This window comes from Grampus griseus, assembly GCF_964374135.1.
Source record: "Grampus griseus genome assembly, chromosome: 9".
Lineage (NCBI taxonomy): Eukaryota > Metazoa > Chordata > Mammalia > Artiodactyla > Delphinidae > Grampus > Grampus griseus.
Genome location: NC_139003.1, coordinates 87,835,287 through 87,853,931, shown reverse-complemented (window position 1 = coordinate 87,853,931; position 18,645 = coordinate 87,835,287). Strand labels below are relative to the sequence as shown.

At 49.2% G+C, this 18,645-nt stretch overlaps 1 protein-coding gene across 6 annotated transcripts in view; it reads left to right on the top strand.

Moving 5' to 3' along the window:
* The window catches only part of ATXN7L1 (ataxin 7 like 1), a gene marked incomplete at both ends in the record, with an annotated part of 238,488 nt that overhangs the window by 170,174 nt on the left and 49,669 nt on the right, over window positions 1–18,645 (top strand). For all 6 annotated transcript variants that reach the window (XM_082662506.1, XM_082662509.1, XM_082662508.1 and 3 more), the window contains one exon: window positions 13,540–13,762. In XM_082662506.1, coding sequence (XP_082518632.1) covers window positions 13,540–13,762 — 223 coding nt within the window. The remainder of the gene's footprint in view (window positions 1–13,539; window positions 13,763–18,645) is intronic.

The following is an 18,645-nucleotide window of genomic DNA, read 5'->3' as shown; positions in this document are numbered from 1 at the left end:
TTAAAGATTATTTCCTTTAAGTGATTCCAAGAAGGCTTCTGAAGGTAAGTCTCAGTTATTCTGAAACTGATTGTTCTGCTTGTGGATTGTCTCGGCCCTCACTTTCTGCAGAGTTTTGGGTTTTTTTGTTTTTGAGATGAAACGCATACAACATAAAATCAACCATCTTAAAGTGAACAATTGGGTGGCACTGAGTACATTTACAGTGTTTTGCAACCACCACTTCTGTCTAGTTCCAGAAGTTTCATCACTCCAAAATAAAACCTCATACCCGTTAAGCAGTTATTTCCCCCTCTCCCTCCCCTCAGTCCCCGGCAACCACCCGTCTGCTTTCTGTCTCTGTAGATTTACCTATTCTGGACATTTCATAGAAATAGAATTCATATAATATGTGACTTTTTGTGCCTGGTTTCTTTCATTTGCATAATGTTTTCTAGATTCATCCATGTTGTAACATGTATCAGTACTTCACTCCTTTTCATGGCTGAATAATTGTCCCGTGTTATGTATATACCACGATTTATTTATTCATCCACTGATGGATACTTGGGTCGTTTCTGCCTTTTGGCTATAGCTAATAGTGCTGCTGTGAACATTCACATTCAGGGGTTTGTTTCATTTCTCCTGAGTGTGTACCCTAGGAGAAGAATTGCAAGATCATATGGTGATTCCACGTTTAATTTTTTGAGGAACCACCATACTGTTTTCCGTAGAGGCTGCACCATTTTACGTTCCCATGGAATGTGTCCAAAGGTTCCAGTCTCTCCACATCCTCAGCAACCCTTGTTATTTTCCATTTTGGGGCTTTCTTCGTTGTTGTTTTTTATATACGTAGCCATCCTAGTACGTGTGAAGTGGTATCGTGTGGTTTTGACTTGCATTTCCCTGATGACTAATGATGTTGATCATCATTTCATGCGATTATCTTCTTTGAAAAAATGTCTGTTCAAGTCCTTTGCCCATTGTTTAATTGGGTTGAGCCTGCCTGTTTTTGTGTTTAGCATTAAGGTTCTAAACTTGCGGCTCCTCAGATGCCAGAGCAGTATACATATTGCATCTTCTTTTCTTTTTCTTTTCTTTTCTTTTCTTTTCTTCTCTTTCGGTCACTCCACGCGGCAGGCGGGATCTTAGTTCCCCAACCAGGGATCAAACCCGCCCCCACTGCAGTGGAAGTGCGGAGTCTTAACCACTGGACCTCCAGGGAAGTCCCCATCTTATTTTCTTAAGCCATCTGTTTGCTGAAAACCTAGTCCACCTACTTATTCCCAGGCACCTGAGATGAGGAGAGAACAGTGAAAGAGGTAAGGGAAGGTACTTCACCAGGACCAGAGGGCTCTGGGAGAGCTGGCCCATGGAAGCTGTTCACATCTCTATCCCCCAGGTCATCCTGGAACTCTCAGCAAACAGATACTAAGAAAGTTGCTCCCAGCTGTCTCTGGAAACACGCAGGCTCCTGGGCCACAGGGCCTGCCCTTTCATCTGTGCTTCCTCTGAGTATTGCAACATTCAGCAGGCCTCCTCTTGACAGTCCCCTGAGCAGGGGAAGTGTGCCCATGAGCCCTTGACCCTCTTGCCTAGAGTCTGGAGGATACAGCGCACAGCCTTACCCTGTCTCTAGCCCTCTCCGTAGGGCTGGGTTGGGTGGGTGGTCGAGTCACACACCCTCATACCCACTGGCTCCATTCCAAAGAAATGGACTTGTAGAAACTAGTCCTGCTTCGACAAGCGGCATAGCCCTTTCCCAGCCAGAAACTGATTCTGCTATATTCTGGGAAGAAACTCTCTCTGCGACAGGGGAAAAGGAAGCCCAAAGTCAGAGACCCAAAATCATGTTCTCCTTGAATAATTCTCCCATGGGAGACTCCCTGTTTCTGGCTTTGGTTATATGATCAAGCTGCTGGAGATGGTCCCAACCTGAGACAGCCTTACAAAGGCCAAGTTAGCACTGCCCAGTTTACGTGCCATGGTCTGAGATGATGCCATCCTCCCATAGTCTGAAATTCTCCAGTAGAGGCTTACTTCTGAGTCTTGGAAAGCTTTTATCTCTTAGGGGTTTGTTTTTATTTTTCCTTATTAAAAGGCGTATACTCTTCCACCAGGGTTAACTTAAGATTTATCAGGTAACAGGCAGGTTTTACAAAGAAATGTTGCATGAAACATAGGAGAGATCCTAGTAGAAGATAAAAGAAAATAAAAATACCTAAAACACACTAAACTGCTGGGTTTTTTTTTAATGGAGGTGAAATTCACATAACAAAATTAATCATCTTAAAGCATTGAATTGTAATTTTTTTTCAGGCGAGGCTTTATTGGGACCCCTGCTGCAGCAGGGGGGGACGAGATCAAGCAACAGGTTCCCTTGCTTGCCCGCTCGCTGAGGGGGGGGGGCGTAAGCTTGTTTCTTATATGGGGTGAGGGTGTAGGGGTGTGTCCAGGGGTCAGGCCGGAGGGGTGGCCTAGGTGTTTTGCCCACCCCTCTGGTGGTGTTGAGTGCAGGGGGCATGCTCAGTTGAATTGTAATGTAGCACTCAGTCTGTTCACAATGTTGTGCAACCGTCACCTCTGCGTGGTTCCAAAATGCTTTCATCACCCCCAAAGGAGACCCTGTACCCCTGAAGCAGTCACTCCCCACTCCCTGCTTCCCTAGCCCCTGGCAGTCTGCTTTCTGTCTCTATGGATTTACCTATGCTGGCTATTTTGTACCGATGGAATCATACAGCGTGTGGCCTTTTGGGACCCATTGTCTTTTTTAGACATCCCCCCTCCCCACAAATCTACTATCCCTTGCCAAGATCAGGGAATAAACTTTCTAAATATAAGGAATGAATGAAAACTCTCCGCTTGAATTCATACTTAAAATGTCCCACAAAAGTAATTTTCAGTCTTTATAATGACGTCTCTACTCTCTCCAAAGCAGAGTGCTGGGTATTGCAGTGGACTCTGCCCATCAGGGCACACAGGCCCTGAGGGAAAAGGAAGCAGAAAGGCTTGAGGCCCCTGCAGGCTGCGTGGGCCCCTGGCCTCAGCCTGGTCCCCGGGGAAGCCTGCAGGGGCCATCGTGCAGTCGGGCTGCAGGAAGGCCCTGACCCTTCCCATACAGTGGCTGCTCAGATCCGTGTGTGTGCGCGCGCGCGCGCGCGCGCACCCGCGCCCAAGTTCATCTGCCAAATTCGGGATACGACCCTGGTCTTTCCGGGCTTTTCTTTCTGCCTTTCCCTAATCGCATCTGGGCGTGCTCTCTTAAAGGGGAAGCGGTGCGTTCTGACTGGCCAGGACCCTTAGCCAGGAGCCAGGAAACGGCTCCCACGAGTTGCGCTGCCCAGCGTGTCACTGGCTCAGCCCCCTTATCCAAACAGCGAGGCTGTCTCCCTGGGATGTGTAAGTGTGAGCACAGGGCACGCTTGCCACACAGGATGGCGTGGGGCTGGGCCCAGGTCACGGCAAGCAGAGCGTGCTGTCAGCCCACGATCCATTCAGCAAGTCCGAGGTGGAGCTTAGGCGGTGCCTTTGGGCTGTGGGCTGGCGCTGAGACAGGGCTGAGGCGGAGCGGGGAGAGTTGCTGCCTGGGAAAGAGGTCAGGAGTAGGAGGCTGGGTTGGGGACCCGTCTATTTTGGACAGGCCTTCTGGAGGCGCCAGCCTGGGGGCCTGGGGAGGAGTGGAGTGGAAAATTTTCTAGCACACCTCTCCTAGCCCCGGGAAGTGGCTGCACTGAACCTGACCAGCTCATCCCCTCCACTTCTCTGCACTTATGTGCAGCTCCAAACACACTTGATGCATTTATCTACTCGCTACTGATTTTTCTTGGTCATTTTTATATGCAAGCGGTGCTAAGCAATGTTTCGGGTCTCTTTCACTCAAACTTCAAAAATTGCTGGAAACTGGCAACCTGTGGTTTTTCCTTCTTTACTCTTCGCGGATGGTCCTCGGTCCGGTGTGTGCACACAGTGGTCCCTGAGTCCATGCTGGTGGCCGGCCAGCTGGCGGACTGGCAGCGCCCGAGCACGATTGGCAGCGCACCTGGCCTGGTTTCTAGCGGGGTTGGTTTCCTGTGTACCCGCGGGGAGACCGAGGGAGGGCTCACGCCCACTCGCGCACAGCCGGGGGCTAACTCGGTGTCCCCAGCAAGTAGCTGATGGTAGCGAAATAGACCCTTGCTGTATTTTAGACTCCTTCCTACCCTTGGTTTTCGTTTGTATGGTGGTGAAGGTTGGTCTTCAATTTTGTAAAAAGCTGTGTTTTCCACGAAATAATTCAGACCTGCTCCTAAAAAAAAGGGAGCAGAGGGAAAAAGAAGGGGACTGGAGGGGGAAAAACAAGTGGTGTCTCCGTACATGTACACTGAGAGGACAGAACCACACCCTACTTCAAGACAGCTTCCTGTTTGCCACTGCCAACTGCCACTCCAAGGAGAACAGAAATGCTTCCGTTATTAGTGACTGCCGTCGGACCACAAAAGCCTCTTCTGGGTGACGCCGCGAGCTTCGCAGTGAGCTGGGACTGTGCACCTCTAGAGACTGTGGCCTGCACTCCTGAAACCGGAGGTCGGTACAGACAGGAATCAAGCAGCCCTGGCCTCTCCTTACTCAGCCGATGTTTCTTAAACAATTGTGCTCCTGTAGGATTCTTGTAAATGGATAGTTTTAACTCAGGGGCAGGGAGAAGGTAGGGAACTGCCCCTTAGGAAAGCTACTGCTTGTATTTTTTTAGTCTACATGTGTATGTGTTAGGGGAACTTGTGTGAAGCGCCTACTGTGAGTTGGCACTGGGGCAGCCACCTTCCATGTGTTATCGATCCTCACATTCTCATTTCTTCAACAGTGAATGTAGTGAGTGCCTACCAAGGCCAGACCCTGGGCTGAATGCCAGGGACGAGAGAAGGCACAAGACATCTGCTCTCCGTGCGTCCAGCGACAGGACGCCTAGACCAGTAAACCAGTGATTACAGCATGGGACCTGTGCTAAGACGGGGGGCCTCAATGTACTATAGGGGCACCTGCCCACTCATAACCCTATGATGTGGGCATTATTGTTCCCACTGTATAGGTAAGGAAACTGGAGCTCAGGGGGTTAAGTTATTTGCCCAAGTCACAGAGCTAATGAGTGACAGAGCTGGGATTTGAGCCCAGATCTTTCTGATTCCAAAGACAGCAGTGTTTGGTCCACATTTCCAGTGACTCCCGAAGCTTGTGTAGAGCAAGAGAATGACCTCGGGATCTTTTAAAAAATACAGATTTGGGAGCCCTGGCCCTGCTGTCCCAAGAAGAGGAGCCCTGGGCGGCACCAGGAGGTCTCAGGTGGATAGTGGCCTGGGCTCCTTCCTGACATCATACCTCAGGATCCTCCGGCCCTTCCTTGAGGCGTGGACCACGCATGCCTGTGACAGGGCCCAGGGCTTTTCATGTGCTTAGCCCAAGGCACCTGGGTAAAGGCCACTGATGTGGCCTCAAGACAGTCTTGGGAAGATTCGGCCCAGCTGTTCAGGTATTTTAGACATTGGGAATCCCCGTTCTTGTATCTTCCCACCAAAGATACCCCAGCTTTGCCCAGCTTCCGGCTGCCTGCCACTCCTGTCCCTTCAGTGCCCCTGGAGCGGGGATGATGTCAGCTGTGCCATCTTAAGGTGGAATCCAACAGCTTATCGTAAAGCTGGAAGCCACCAGTTTTCATCTTAGCTGTGGTGGTTCTGTTTTTACACTCATGTGACTTGCACAGTGGGTATGTTGGTGGTTGGGGCCAAGGTCACTCTTACGGAGAAGTTAATACCATGCAGGTGGGACTCCTTGTCAACCCCTCCACTACCGTATTGGCTCCAGACACACGGGAATAGCTGGGGCAGTAAAAGGCGAGGATGGCAGCTCTGTCCCATGGGGCAGCCAGGCTGTTCACTGGCCTCAGGTCCTCCAGGTGGCAGCCCACCTTCAGAGGGGACCCTATTCTCTACTCTCAGGGTGACCAAGTGGTGGCCAGCCAGGACCTGGAGAGTGTGTCCTCTCCCTGAGGGAACCCTCGGGCCATGGCAGTGTCTGTCTTATCACCACCATTATATTTCGGTGCTTGGCACATGGTGTGTGCCAAAGAGATGCTTTAAAAGATGAGTGAATGAATGAATGAGGTGTGACTTAAACACATGCTTTTCTCTCCTTCCTCCTTTTGTATCCGCACCTGTCTTCTCCCCTTTGGCCTCTCTGGTTAAGGATGTGTCAGTGTTTCTGTTGTTGTTGTTGTTTGTTTTTCTTTTTTCTTGTATGGATTTAAAAAACAACTTTAACAAAAATAGAGGCATCCTATATCCTTCCCTTTTTTCCTTTTCTATCTGTGTTATATATTCATATATATATGTTAAATGTTTTACATTTTTATAAAGTAATGATTAGTGTTTGCATATACTGGTGATATTTTTAATTTTCTTGTGAATTTTGGTAGTATTGTCTCACATACACATTTCCTTAGATTGAGATAACCCTCATGCCTGTCATTTTCAGTTGTTTTATCATAGACCAGGTTGGTTATGGTATCTTTTACTATTGTAAGCAATGCTGCTGAGAATATCTTTGAACTTTTCTTGGGGGGGGATATTTCCTTGAGGTCTATTTTCCAGACTAAAATTACCAGGTTACCAGATCAAATGCTTTTTTTTTTTAAAATAGATTTCTTTTATTTATTTATTTATTTATTTATTTTTTGGCTGTGTTGGGTCTTCGTTGCTGTGCGCAGGCTTTCTCTAGTTGTGGCGAGCGGGGGCTACTCTTCGTTGCGGTGCGAGGGCTTCCCACTGCGGTGGCTTCTCTTGTTGTGGAGCACAAGCTCTAGGCGCGCAGACTTCAGTAGCTGTGGCTCACGGGCTGTAGAGCGCAGGCTCAGTAGTTGTGGCACAGGGGCTTAGTTGCTCCGCGGCATGTGGGATCTTCCCGGACCAGGGCTCGAACCCGTGTCCCCTGCGTTGGCAGGCGGATTCTTAACCACTGCGCCACCAGGGAAGCCCTGTGAATGCTTTTTTTTTTTTTTTTTTTTTTTTTTTTGCGGTATGCGGGCCTCTCACTGCTGCAGCCTCTCCCGCTGCGGAGCACAGGCTCCGGACGCACAGGCCCAGCGACCACGGCTCACGGGCCCAGCTGCTCCGCGGCACGTGGGATCCTCCCGGACCGGGGCACGAACCCGTGCCCCCTGCATCGGCAGGCGGACCCCCATCCACTGAGCCACCAGGGAAGCCCTGTGAATGCTTTTTAACCGTTGTCATCAACACGAGGTTGCTCTCCAGAGAACTGTCATCCCTTGGAAGTACCCCCAGCAGTGTGTACATGTGTTTGTTTCCCCACTGGTCTATATTGCTGGGGGGGTTTTCTCCTTCAGCTAGGTTAAATGTCTAGTGAGGGCATCCTTGGGGGCTGATGGAAATACATCAGGGCCCTGGAAAGTCCCTGGGACTCCCCAAATCCTACCCAGCAGTGGTTGATGCCAGAAATGTATACCTTAGTATAAATAACCAATAGAAGAGCACAGGTGGGGTGGGGGAATGCCTCGGAGAGGGAGATGTAAAAAGCATCCCAAGTTATCTAACTTCAGAGCTGTATCCTGGGCCAGCTCTGAAAATGGGAGACGCTTTGTTAGAATCTTCAGACAAGTTGTATTGCTTACGTGTAGAGGAAAGACGGTATCCCAGAGGGTGGCATGGTGGAAAGGGCATTGGCTCTGGGGCCAGGCAGGCCTGGGCTCACCTTCTAACTGCCAAAGTCACCGTGACCTTGGCCTTGTTTCATAATCTTGCTAAGCTTTAATTTCCCCATCTGCAATGAGGAGGCTAACAGTATCCACTTTGGGGGGTTGTTGGGTAGATTGCATGAGATGGTAGGTGTAAAAGTAGCTTGCTCAGTGCCTGGCACATAGTAGGCACCCAAGGAATGCTGCTTCTCTTCCTAACTGAATGAATGGGCACAGAGTGACCAGATGGCCGAGAAACCAACCCAGAGCCTAGGGGGATTTGAGAGCTGAGCCGGCGTGAGCAGTGTAGGCACCTGCCCACAGTGGCTTTTGTCAAAGGGCCCCAGGTGGTGTGTGTTGCCCATCTGGGTAGCCGGTGAAGAGGGGTAAAGAAGAACTAGTATAAGTTAACTGGTGACAGGCACCCGTGCTTGAAGGAACACCTCCCCTGACAGCTTTTTTTTTTTTAATTAATTAATTAATTAATTTATGGCCACATTGGGTCTTCATTGCTGCACACGGGCTTTCTCTAGGTGCGCAGGCTTCAGTAGTTGTGGTTCGCAGGCTCTAGAGTGCAGGCTCAATAGTTACGGCACACGGGCTTCGTTGCTCCACGGCATGTGGGATCTTCCCGGACCAGGGCTCGAACCCGTGTCCCCTGCATTGGCAGGCAGATTCTTAACCACTGCACCACCAGGGAAGCCCCCTGACAGCTTTTAAAGAGGCACCGCAGCCCGAGGAGGGAGTGCGCTCCTGGGCAGCTCACAGGCACTCCTGGCACAGGAGCTGCTTGGCACGCCTCTGCCTGCCACTCGCTGCCTGCCTTAGTCACTTGACTTTCCTGTGTCTTCATTTCCTCCCCTGCTGAGGAAAGCTGATTCAATATCCCCCCTCTAACCACCATGGCACTATATTTAGTGCCCAGCTACAACTGTGGCAAATGAGACCACAGCTCAGATGCTACCCCTGCTGTCTCCACTTCCGAGCCTTAACAGACCCTGAACAGGTTTCCGAAATGCAACCTGCCTCAGTTTCCACAGCTGTAAAATGGGGGGATACCTGCCTCACCCCCTCACCAAGTGGTTGCAAGATACAGCTAGCGTGGTTCCTGTATGATTCCCCGGGCCAAGGTGTGTGCTCTGTCCCTCACCCTCCGCCTCCAGTTTACTTTTGGAAGGTCCCTTGGAGTTCAGGGTTGTCCTTTATGGAAAGCATCCTGACCGCAGCTACTAAAGCAGATAGAATCCATTGATAAAATAGAACCCGGCTAATGATTTGCCAAGCACCTGCTCTAAGAGGTGAGGGCTGAAAGAGACTCAGCACTGTCAAATGAGCAAGCCAGGAGCTGGCCTAAGCCCAAGTGAGTTTACACAAGCGTGTCGGGCCACAAGTGACTGTGGTGCGCACACTCTGTTGGGGGCAGGGGCGGGGCGGGGATTGATCCCTTAAACACCATATTGGAAAATTCCCAATGCGTTCTTTCTAAAACTGGTACAGGGAACCACACTGGGTGTTGGCGGCCGGCTCAGCCATTCGTGAGGCATCTGTGCTGAGGTTTTAAATGCAGGACACTGATGCTGTGAGTATAAAAATATCTCAGTGAATAAGCATGGGGGGAGGGGAGGGTTCCGAATTTTTACTGAGATGCAATGGCCTGAGAACCTGGTGGACTTTTCCCACTGGAGAGTAGTAAGGGGAGAGGATTGTGGAGACACCAGGGCTCCCCACATGGTGTCTGCAAGCCCCCTGCTCAGCTGGTCTCTGGGATTGCACCCTGGAGTCCCTCATGGATGGTTAGGCTGTACACAGTGAAGCAAGTGGTCTTAGAACAGCCAGTGGCTGAGGCCATGCTCTGGATTTCCTGTGATGGAAATGCAAAAAAGTAAAAGGATTTGGTTTTTCCTTTCTTTGGTCATTTCTTTGGGGTTGAGGTCTCAGGCTATGGCTGACTGGTACCTTAAAAGCTGCCACATTAGGTGTTTTTCCCCCTCTCCCTAGGGGAGTCAGGTGCCCTGCTGAAATGCCCGTACTCAATGGGGAGGGGAGGTGCCCAGCAGCCTTCCAGGCTCTCCCTATATGCTGCAGCATCGTCCAGGATTTCAAGGTGGTAGAGCTCAGAGTTAAAGCCACAGGCTCTGAAGACATCCACAAATCTAATGTTTCCTAGCTCCATGAACTTGGTCAACTTGTATCTCTAACCTCAGTTTCTTCATCCGTAGAACAGATATAATAATTGTACCTCTCTTAGGGTATTGTAAGAACTAAATACTAGGTAATTACTAAGGTAATTCAAGTATTTAGTAGAGTTCTTGGCGCATGGGAAAGTCTTAATAAGTTATTATTACTATTGGCCAAAGGACAGAAGGGGTGAGGCCAGAGGTTGCTGATCCAACGTCAATCACCTAGGTTGTTACTGATGTAGTGGACATTTAATTCTGCGTGAATGTCCTGACAGTGATTTTCTGTTTTCACTTCAGTAGGTGAGTGGTACTCACATTCAACATTAGCACAATAGATTGGTTTGGTCTTTCTGTCCCACGATCTGGAAAGAAATGTGTTGCAAAAGCTATAAACTATTGCAACCTTTTTCACTTTGGGAACTACACCTCAAAGAAATCATCTCAAATCACTTTTTAACTAAATTGTAAAAAAAGAGAAAGAAAGCCAGACAGTAAGTAGAGAATAGCTAAGTAATCTAAAGCATGATGTCAGTGATTAAATATTACCTAACCATTTAAAATGACCAGTATATGGGAATTAGAAACATATAAGTGGAATAATATTAGTTGAAAAAGAATAGTCCAAAATATCAATTGATTACTGTTTTGTTAATGCATCCATGTACATGAACAGAGAATGAGAAGATTTGGAGGGAAAGGGTTTTTTTTCTCTAAGATTGCTTCAGTCTATAGAATATTTTAATAGTGAGTCAAAAAATAAATGTTCTGGGCTTCCCTGGTGGCGCAGTGGTTGAGAGTCTGCCTGCCGATGCAGGGGACACGGGTTCGTGCCCCAGTCCGGGAGGATCCCGCATGCCGCGGAGAGGCTGGGCCCGTGAGCCATGGCCACTGAGCCTGCGCGTCCGGAGCCTGTGCTCCGCAACGGGAGGGGCCGGCGTACCTTAAAAAAAAAAAAAAGAAGAAGGCTTATCCATTGAGTTAATTTTTCCTGTGAGTTTAGCAGCAGAACGCCTTGGCGGGGTCACTAATCATAATTCTCTGGAGGTGATTTGGGAATCCCTGGTCTGGCCCATTCATTTTGTCCTTAATGTCACGCTTCTTTGTGATTTATCTTTGCTTACTGGTATTATTTTCCACTTTTAGTTTAGCAAAATAAAAACTCTCTTCATTATGAAGGCTTATCTCTCCACCAGAATGGGGGGATACTTCTGCATATCCCTTCCCCCACCCCCTCTGCCACCTTGAGCACATGAGAGCAAATGAGTGAATGAAGTCTGCAGAGCAACCCAAAACAGTAGTGGTAAAAATCAAAGTCTTGTTTTAGTTTTGGAAACTAAAGCCAAAAAAAAAAAAAATTGCTGAGCGAGACATTTCTGAAGGGCAGAAAGAACTATGGATTTGAAGTGAGAAGCGTTGGTTCTGAACTCAACCCTGCCACCAACTAGCTTTGCCCTACGGGCTGGTAACCGATAACCTCTCTAAGTGATAACCTCATCCATCAGCAAGCAGATGGGATGAGCTGACTTTTAAGATCCAGTTCTAACCTTCAGTGATTCTAAGTCCTGTGCTTCCGAATTCCCTGGCTTCACATCTTGGTCACAGTACACCCCGTTTCCTGCCTTCCTGAGAAGCAGCTAAGCCCCTGCCCATAGCACAGAGGCCCCATTCCTCTCATAGCCACTGACCTTGACCTTGGCTAGTCACCTCGCCTCTCTGGGTCTTCTTTAGCCAGTCAGTCCTGAGGAGGGTGGAGATGGCTGGCTGCTTCCTGCCTGTGTCAGAGGGGTTGTAAAGACCAGTACAACTTTACAAAGGATGAATTCCCCCAAGGAAGATCCAGCCTGAGTAAAATATTTCAAAACTTGTGCTATAATTATTGCTATGACATTCAGGAATCACAAGAGATGGGAAGTGAAGGATCAGGTGTAAGTATGCCTTGTATTTATGATAATGGAGTAGAAAGAGGCCTTCAAGGCCATCTAGAGACCTACTTCATTTACAGATAAAGGCATGGAAACAGAAAGTTTAAGTGGTGAACTCCAGGCCATAAGCCCAATAACATGGTGTGGCTGGAATTGGAGCCTGGATCTCCTGGCTCCTAGCCCAGGGTTCTCTCTACTACATCAAAACAGAGGCCCTGGAACCAGCTCTTGGTTTTCACATCCTTGAACAGGGTGGCTCTGGGAACTGAGCATGTAGGCAAGGTCTCCTCTGATTCGGTGAAGAAAGATTCCCTGGTAAAGTTATTCAGTGCAGGCAACCTATGAACACTGGTCAGGCAAAAACACCCAGCAATCAGATGATCCTCAAAAATCCACTTTCCCCCGCTCCCCAATTCCCACCTCATCACAGGATCAGAGTCAGTCGGCTTGGAGACAAACTGGCAGCCCATTGGTACCAGGAAGCGCAGAGGAAGCCCAAAGGCTTGTCCCTCATAGCCATAGGCAGTCTGCCTTTCTTTCCAGGGTGCCTGGCCTAGCAGCCAGAAGTGCCTCACTAATGAGAAAAGTGAGACTCGGCTCGGAGTTGGAGGGGGAGTGGGGTCTGCTCTCTCTGCCCCCATCTTCTTTGTTATCACATTCAACCCAGATCTCCAGCTTTGTGATCTCTAGTCCTTCCCATCAGGAGATCTGTTATAATTTCATTTATTTATTCAACACATAGTAATTAGGCACTAACTATATGTGGGACTTTGTAGTAGGTACGAGGGAACCAGAGCGGACTTAGGATTTCAGAGCATTTGTCTTTTGGGGGTTCAGGATTCCTTCCTGTAATTGTATGCAGAGTTTGGGGGCATTTTTCTTGGGAAGGGTCCTTACCGTTGATCAAATCTGTTCCCCTGTAACAGTTAGGAACCACCGTAGTGGGTGTACACCAGAGCTTTACCTCGTGCACCTACTCTCCTGGTCAGCATTCTTATCCTGCCCATCAAGTCGAGACCACAGGAGCCGAACGAGGGTGAACAAGTGGGGCATGTCTCCCAGGGCACTGGTATTCTCTTAGAGCCCCAGGAAGGGGCTGCCCACGTCCAGGCCCCAGACCTGTGGATTCTGCCTTCAGCGTTGATGTCCTCCTGCCTGTCCTGACCTGGCACCTGTGGCCCGGGACCTCATTGAACCCTGGAGAGGCCACAGGGGTGTGTGGACAGATGCTAGGCCACCTTCTGGATCTAGAAGACCCTTTCATTCAGCCCTGCTGAATGTCACAAGTCCTTGTGACTTAAGTGTTCCTGCTAGGGGTCAGGTTTGAGAAATTGCAATTTGTTATCTAAAAAGTCCTACCCTCCCCACTGCCCCGAGGGACCATGTGGCCTCTGAGTGGCTGTCTGGGGATGGCTTGGGCTGTGTGGTTCTCTCACTACGTTCCCATGACACCGGGCATCCCCTTTACTAGTCCTGTGGCAGTGGTTTTGCAGGAGGACCGTAATGCCTCCCGCGAGAACGTTAGGGTGAGTTCAGCTTGCCACTTGACACAGAAATTCAGAAGGTAATCACTGCTAGCTGGTGGGATATGATGTCAAGCAAACCATAGTCAGAACTGAGGCTTCGGGGACCGACACTGCAAGGTCAGCACTCTCCTCTGCCTGTTATGTACACGCGTATGCATGTGACTCACTTGCTACAGATGATGTGCTGAGTTCTGTTCTTTCTCCCCCTGTAGAGAGAAGACACGGTTCAATGTGTAGACCTTCTCCCTCTCCGGCGTCTCCACCCTCCAATGCCCGGACATCACTAGTACAGGTGAAAACGAAAGCCTGTCTCAGCGGCCATACCTCTGCCAGCAGCTCCTCAAAGCCATTCAAAACGCCCAAAGACAATCTCCTAAGCTCCAACAGCAAGCAGCACACAATCTTTTCAGCGAAGGGATCAAGGGACAAAGCATGGTGAGTGTCGGGCGCCGGCAGCCGCCTGTCCTCGCTGCTTGTCCCTGTCACCGCAGGAAACAGTGTTTACCCAGCGGCTTTGTCCAGGAATTTGGGGAAGTGGGGAGGGAAGGGACAGAAAACCAGAATGATGGGATGAGAAACCTAAGTACCAGGAGAAACAGGGCACCTTAAAGGACTATCTGCCCGACAGGGGACTTCTTTCCGCTCCTGAGAGCTGAGGCAAGTTGTGTCTAAGAAGAGGGTAACAGGGAAATATTGCTCAGTTATACGGTCACCTCTCAGTTTTCCACCCCAGTGAACAGAAGTGTTGGTATAAATCATCAAAAGCACAGCCAGTCTGCCTCGCAGGGAGTGAGGCCCTGGTCCTTCCGCAGGGCCCTAGAAGGCAGGCCCCCCACAGAGCTTCCCATCACAAGCAGCCTGGTCTGCACTCTGTGAAGGAGCTGCCAGCAGAGGCAGGTACTTGGGAGCTGACGACGGAAGGAAGAAAGGAAATCCAAAGGGAATGTCGCTGCCTGTGACATGATGGGGTGGGAGAGGGCTGGTTGCAGGTGACTATGAAAAATCAGAGGCTTTTAATTCTTTTTTTTTTTTTTTTTTAGTTTATTTTTGACTGCGTTGGGTCTTTGTTGCACTGCGTGGGCTTCTCATTGCAGTGGCTTCTCTTGTTGCGGAGCACGGGCGCTAGGCACGCAGGCTCAGTAGTTGTGGCTCCCAAGCTCTAGAGCGCAGGCTCAGTAGTTGTGGCGCACGGGCTTAGTTTCTTCGCGGCATGTGGGATCTTCCCGGAATGGGGCTCGAACCCGTGTCCCCTGCATTGGCAGGCGGATTTTTAATCACTGTGCCATCAGGGAAGCCCTAATTCACTTTTTTATCTCCGTCTTTACCGAGAAGTCAAAAAAGGTTACCTGTGGGATGGACAGATAGGAAACCAAAGTGAAAATGAGGACAGGAAACAGAAGATGAGTATCTTCAAATGCCAAGGACCCAACTTGGAACCCTTAGGGACCGGCTTAGTACAGAGCCTCTAGCCTTATCTTGCTGGCCTCGTGGAGGCAGACAAGGGATAAGTGTGGGCTCTGTTCGTTTATATATCTAAAGAGAAAACATCTTCTGTTAATTCATGCTACAGAAGATGTCTTCTTACACTCCTTACGTTTCTTACACTTTCTTACGTTTAATTACACTTACGTTCATAGCTGGGAAAGCTGTGGACTAAAATCATCCATCGATTGGTTTGTCACTGCACAATTTTGATGACTTTGTAAAGAGCTAATTATGCCAGATCAACTAAGGGGCCTCTTGTGACAGAGAGGAGAGGTTTAGACGTGGCTGTCAAGGAGGGGAGGCACCTGTCACGCAGCCAGGGCTCACGGACGAGCTTTGTTCTCTTGAGTGTTAGGATCTCTGTGCTATAAGAGGACACAGCTGGTTAGGGAAGACCTGGCCTGAGAGTGACAGTTGGTGGCCTCTGGGCCTGCCTGCTGGTAGCGTGAGTGTCCTTCTTATGGTGACCTCGGAGAGCCCCTGAAAGGTTGTTTGCCGAGGCAGCATCTGGTGTCCTGATGTAAATGCCTCCTGTATCACTGCCTATATACAAATCTCAGGTGGGTGACCTTGGGCAAATGGCTTGATCTTGGTGTGCCTCGGTTTTCCTCACCTGTGAAATGTGGTTACTGATATCTCTAACCCACAGGATTTTTGTGAGGATGAAGTGAACTAATTTTTATAAAAGCAGGAAGCGTGATGTCTGGATCAGGGAACACGTTCAATAAATATTTGATGATAACGTTATTGTTATCATTATTATCACATGTGCCAAAGGACGGAGCTCCTATAAGCAGGAGTACAGGTTGAGAAGCCCAATCTCCTGGAAAAAGTAGGGAAATGGCTCTTCAGACTCAGACTGAAGTTGAAAATGGAAGAGGCTAAAACCGTTTATTCAGAGTCTAGAAATGAGCTGTAGAGCAACTAAATGAAGAAAGCTGGGCAGGGGGCTCATGGGGAGTAAGTCAGAAAGAGACTCGGGGGTCATGGAAGATCATAGCATGAATGCAATAAATGATAACTGATAAACATGGTCCCAGGAGGGTGAGATGCAGCACCAGGAATTCTCCCAGGAGGCAAGGCTTCAAGGGAGACCACTCAGGTTAGATCATCCTCCATGTTCGGGTCACACCAACTCAACACGCACTTACTAAGCCCTGCTGTGCGCGAGGCCCCTCTTCAGCTAGTGGCAGAAGGTGGTTTTGAAAGAATCTGAAAAAACTAGCCAGGGTCCAAAGAAAAGCAACCAAAAGGATTGCAAGAAGGGAAATAAGCCCTTGTGAAAAAAGGCCTCCAAACACTAGAGCACTGACCTTGTGTGAAGAGCAGAAAGCGCCCGGACAGTTTACCGAACTTCAAGTAGGCAGACATCTAGACGGATCAAGGGAGGCGTAGGCAGACATCTAGACGGATCAAGGGAGGCGTAGGCAGACATCTAGACGGATCAAGGGAGGCGTAGGCAGACATCTAGACGGATCAAGGGAGGCGCGCTGGGCGAGGCTGAGCGCCGACTGCAGCAGCCTCCTGCCTGTGTTCTCACCTCCGGTCAGCCCATCCTCCGCCCACCGTCACTGGGGACTCATAGTGGAGGGCTGGGAAGATTTGGTTTGGGGGCTTCCAGGGCCCGCCTCAGTTCAGGGAGCCTTCCCCAAAGGGCGGTGTGGAAGAAGGAACACTGGAGGGGCAAGGAAAGCCAGTTCAGGGCCCAGCTCGGCCACTAACTTTCTGTGTGACCCTGAACAAGTCACTTAACTTCTCTGAGTCTTATTTTCAAGCCTGAATATTTTGTGATTTTTAAGACACCATCCTCAAAAATTCTCCAAGGTTCCTCACTGTCTACTGAATTAAGAGTTAGGATCTCAGCCCTTTATATACTGTAGAATCTATTCCAATGGGTGCACAAAAGGGAAAAAAATAAAAAGCAGAACCAGAGCTGAGTTACCCTTTAAAAGCCAAGCACCTACATCTAGAAGGAGGTGTATCTATAAGGACCCTCTAAAAACTGACTGCAAACCCCCCTAATCCAATCTTGATCATTCAGTAACATCCCATTACTCCAGCTTCCCCACCATGTCTTCCCCTGGTCCCTTTGCCTAAACCATCCATCGTCTTTATTCAACTTAACGTTTAATGAGCACCTGCTATAATACTATGTGCCAGCACTGTAACAAGCCCTGAAGATATACAGGGCTTGGCACCTATGGCACCTCTGTGCAAGTTAGAAAAAGGCCTGGATACAGCCCTGGACCAGAGTGCACAATTGGCTAATGGTCTTCATGTCTTACTCATTTCCTCAGCCAGGCATCTAGTGCAGTCTGTAACCTGCACAACTGTACACTGTGCCCTTGAATACAAAATTAAATAAGACACACACACTGTCCTAGGGAGTCTGTAAAAAGAGACATAAGCTAACACAGAATACAATGTGATAAGAGCTGAGATATTGGTAGCACAGCAGAAGGGCACCTAACCCAGGCTGAGGACTCAGAAAAGGTTTTTCAGAAGAGGCCGCTCTCGAGCTGAATTTGAAGGATAAATAGGAATAACCTAGACAAAGAAAACTGGATTAGAATGGTAAATCTTATGATTGAGATAGATAGGTAGATTTTTTTTTTAAACACAATTTTAAAAAAAACTTTTTTTTTTTTTTTTTAAGAAAATGGGGAGGGTGTTCCAGGCAAGGGGAACAGAACATGCAGAAGTACTTGCTTGTGGGGAGAGGCAGGAGATGAAACTGAGTAGGTGAATGAGGGCCAAGTTACAAAGTTCTGCTGTATGAGCTAAATTCAGGAATTTGGGCTTCACCCTGAAAGCGGCATGGAGCTGTCAGAGGAGCAGTTTTCAATTGTACTAAGACCCCCCGACAGCAGTATAAAGGATGGCATGAGGGGCCACTCAAGAAGCAGCCAGAAGAGTGAGGATGCTTTTGCATAACGCAGGTGGGGCGTGGTGACAGCCTGGACCCAGGCAGCAGTAGTGGACGTGTGTGGAAGGGGCCAACTGGGAGAGGTACTGAGGAAAACCCCACAGGACTTTGGGGCTGGTTGTATTAGGGCTCGTAATGCAAGGGAAGTGTTTAGGGTAATGTTCCTGGCTTGGACAGCTGGGTGGCTGGTCCTGCCACTTCCTCAAGAGAAGGACAGAAAGGGCCAGCGTCTAGGGTGGAGAGGAGAGGATGAGTTCAGCCGGGGAGTCCATGGAGTTTGATGTATCTGAGAAATACCTACATGGAGATGTCCGCTGGGCATTGAGTGTTTGGCCCCAGAGGTCGGGAGAGAGGCGTGGGCTGGGAATAGAGATTTGAGAGTTGTCAGCGTAGACACAGGCATTGAAGCCGTGATACAGATGGGGATTCCCGGGAAGATATGTGACTTATTAAGAAGAGCAGGAACCAAGGGCAGGGCCCTGGAGAATGGGGTCCGAAGAGGGGAGGAACCGGAGGAAGCAGGCTTCCTTCCACAGCATCCTGTCCCTTCTCTCCTGGCCCAAACCCTGCCTGCTTCTCACTGCCCATCCCAGGGACCACCTTCTTCTCAAAGCCTTTCTCTCTCATTCTCTTCCTTGTTGCCAGCCACCTGATACACTAGCATCTCCTTTTAATCCCCGCTGCACTTCGTTTTTGCCTCACCTGTGACTCGTTCTGTGGTGCGATGGATTAGACCTCTGTATTCCTTCTGCTCCGTGGTAATTGCGGGGCCTCTCACATGGCAGGTCCTCACACTCAGCAAACACAGTCCCCTTGTCAGTAAATATTTGTTGAATTGAATGAAATGGATCTGACCATTGGAAAGCATCATAAGATTTCCATTCCTGGAGATGGTTAAGCCTTTATC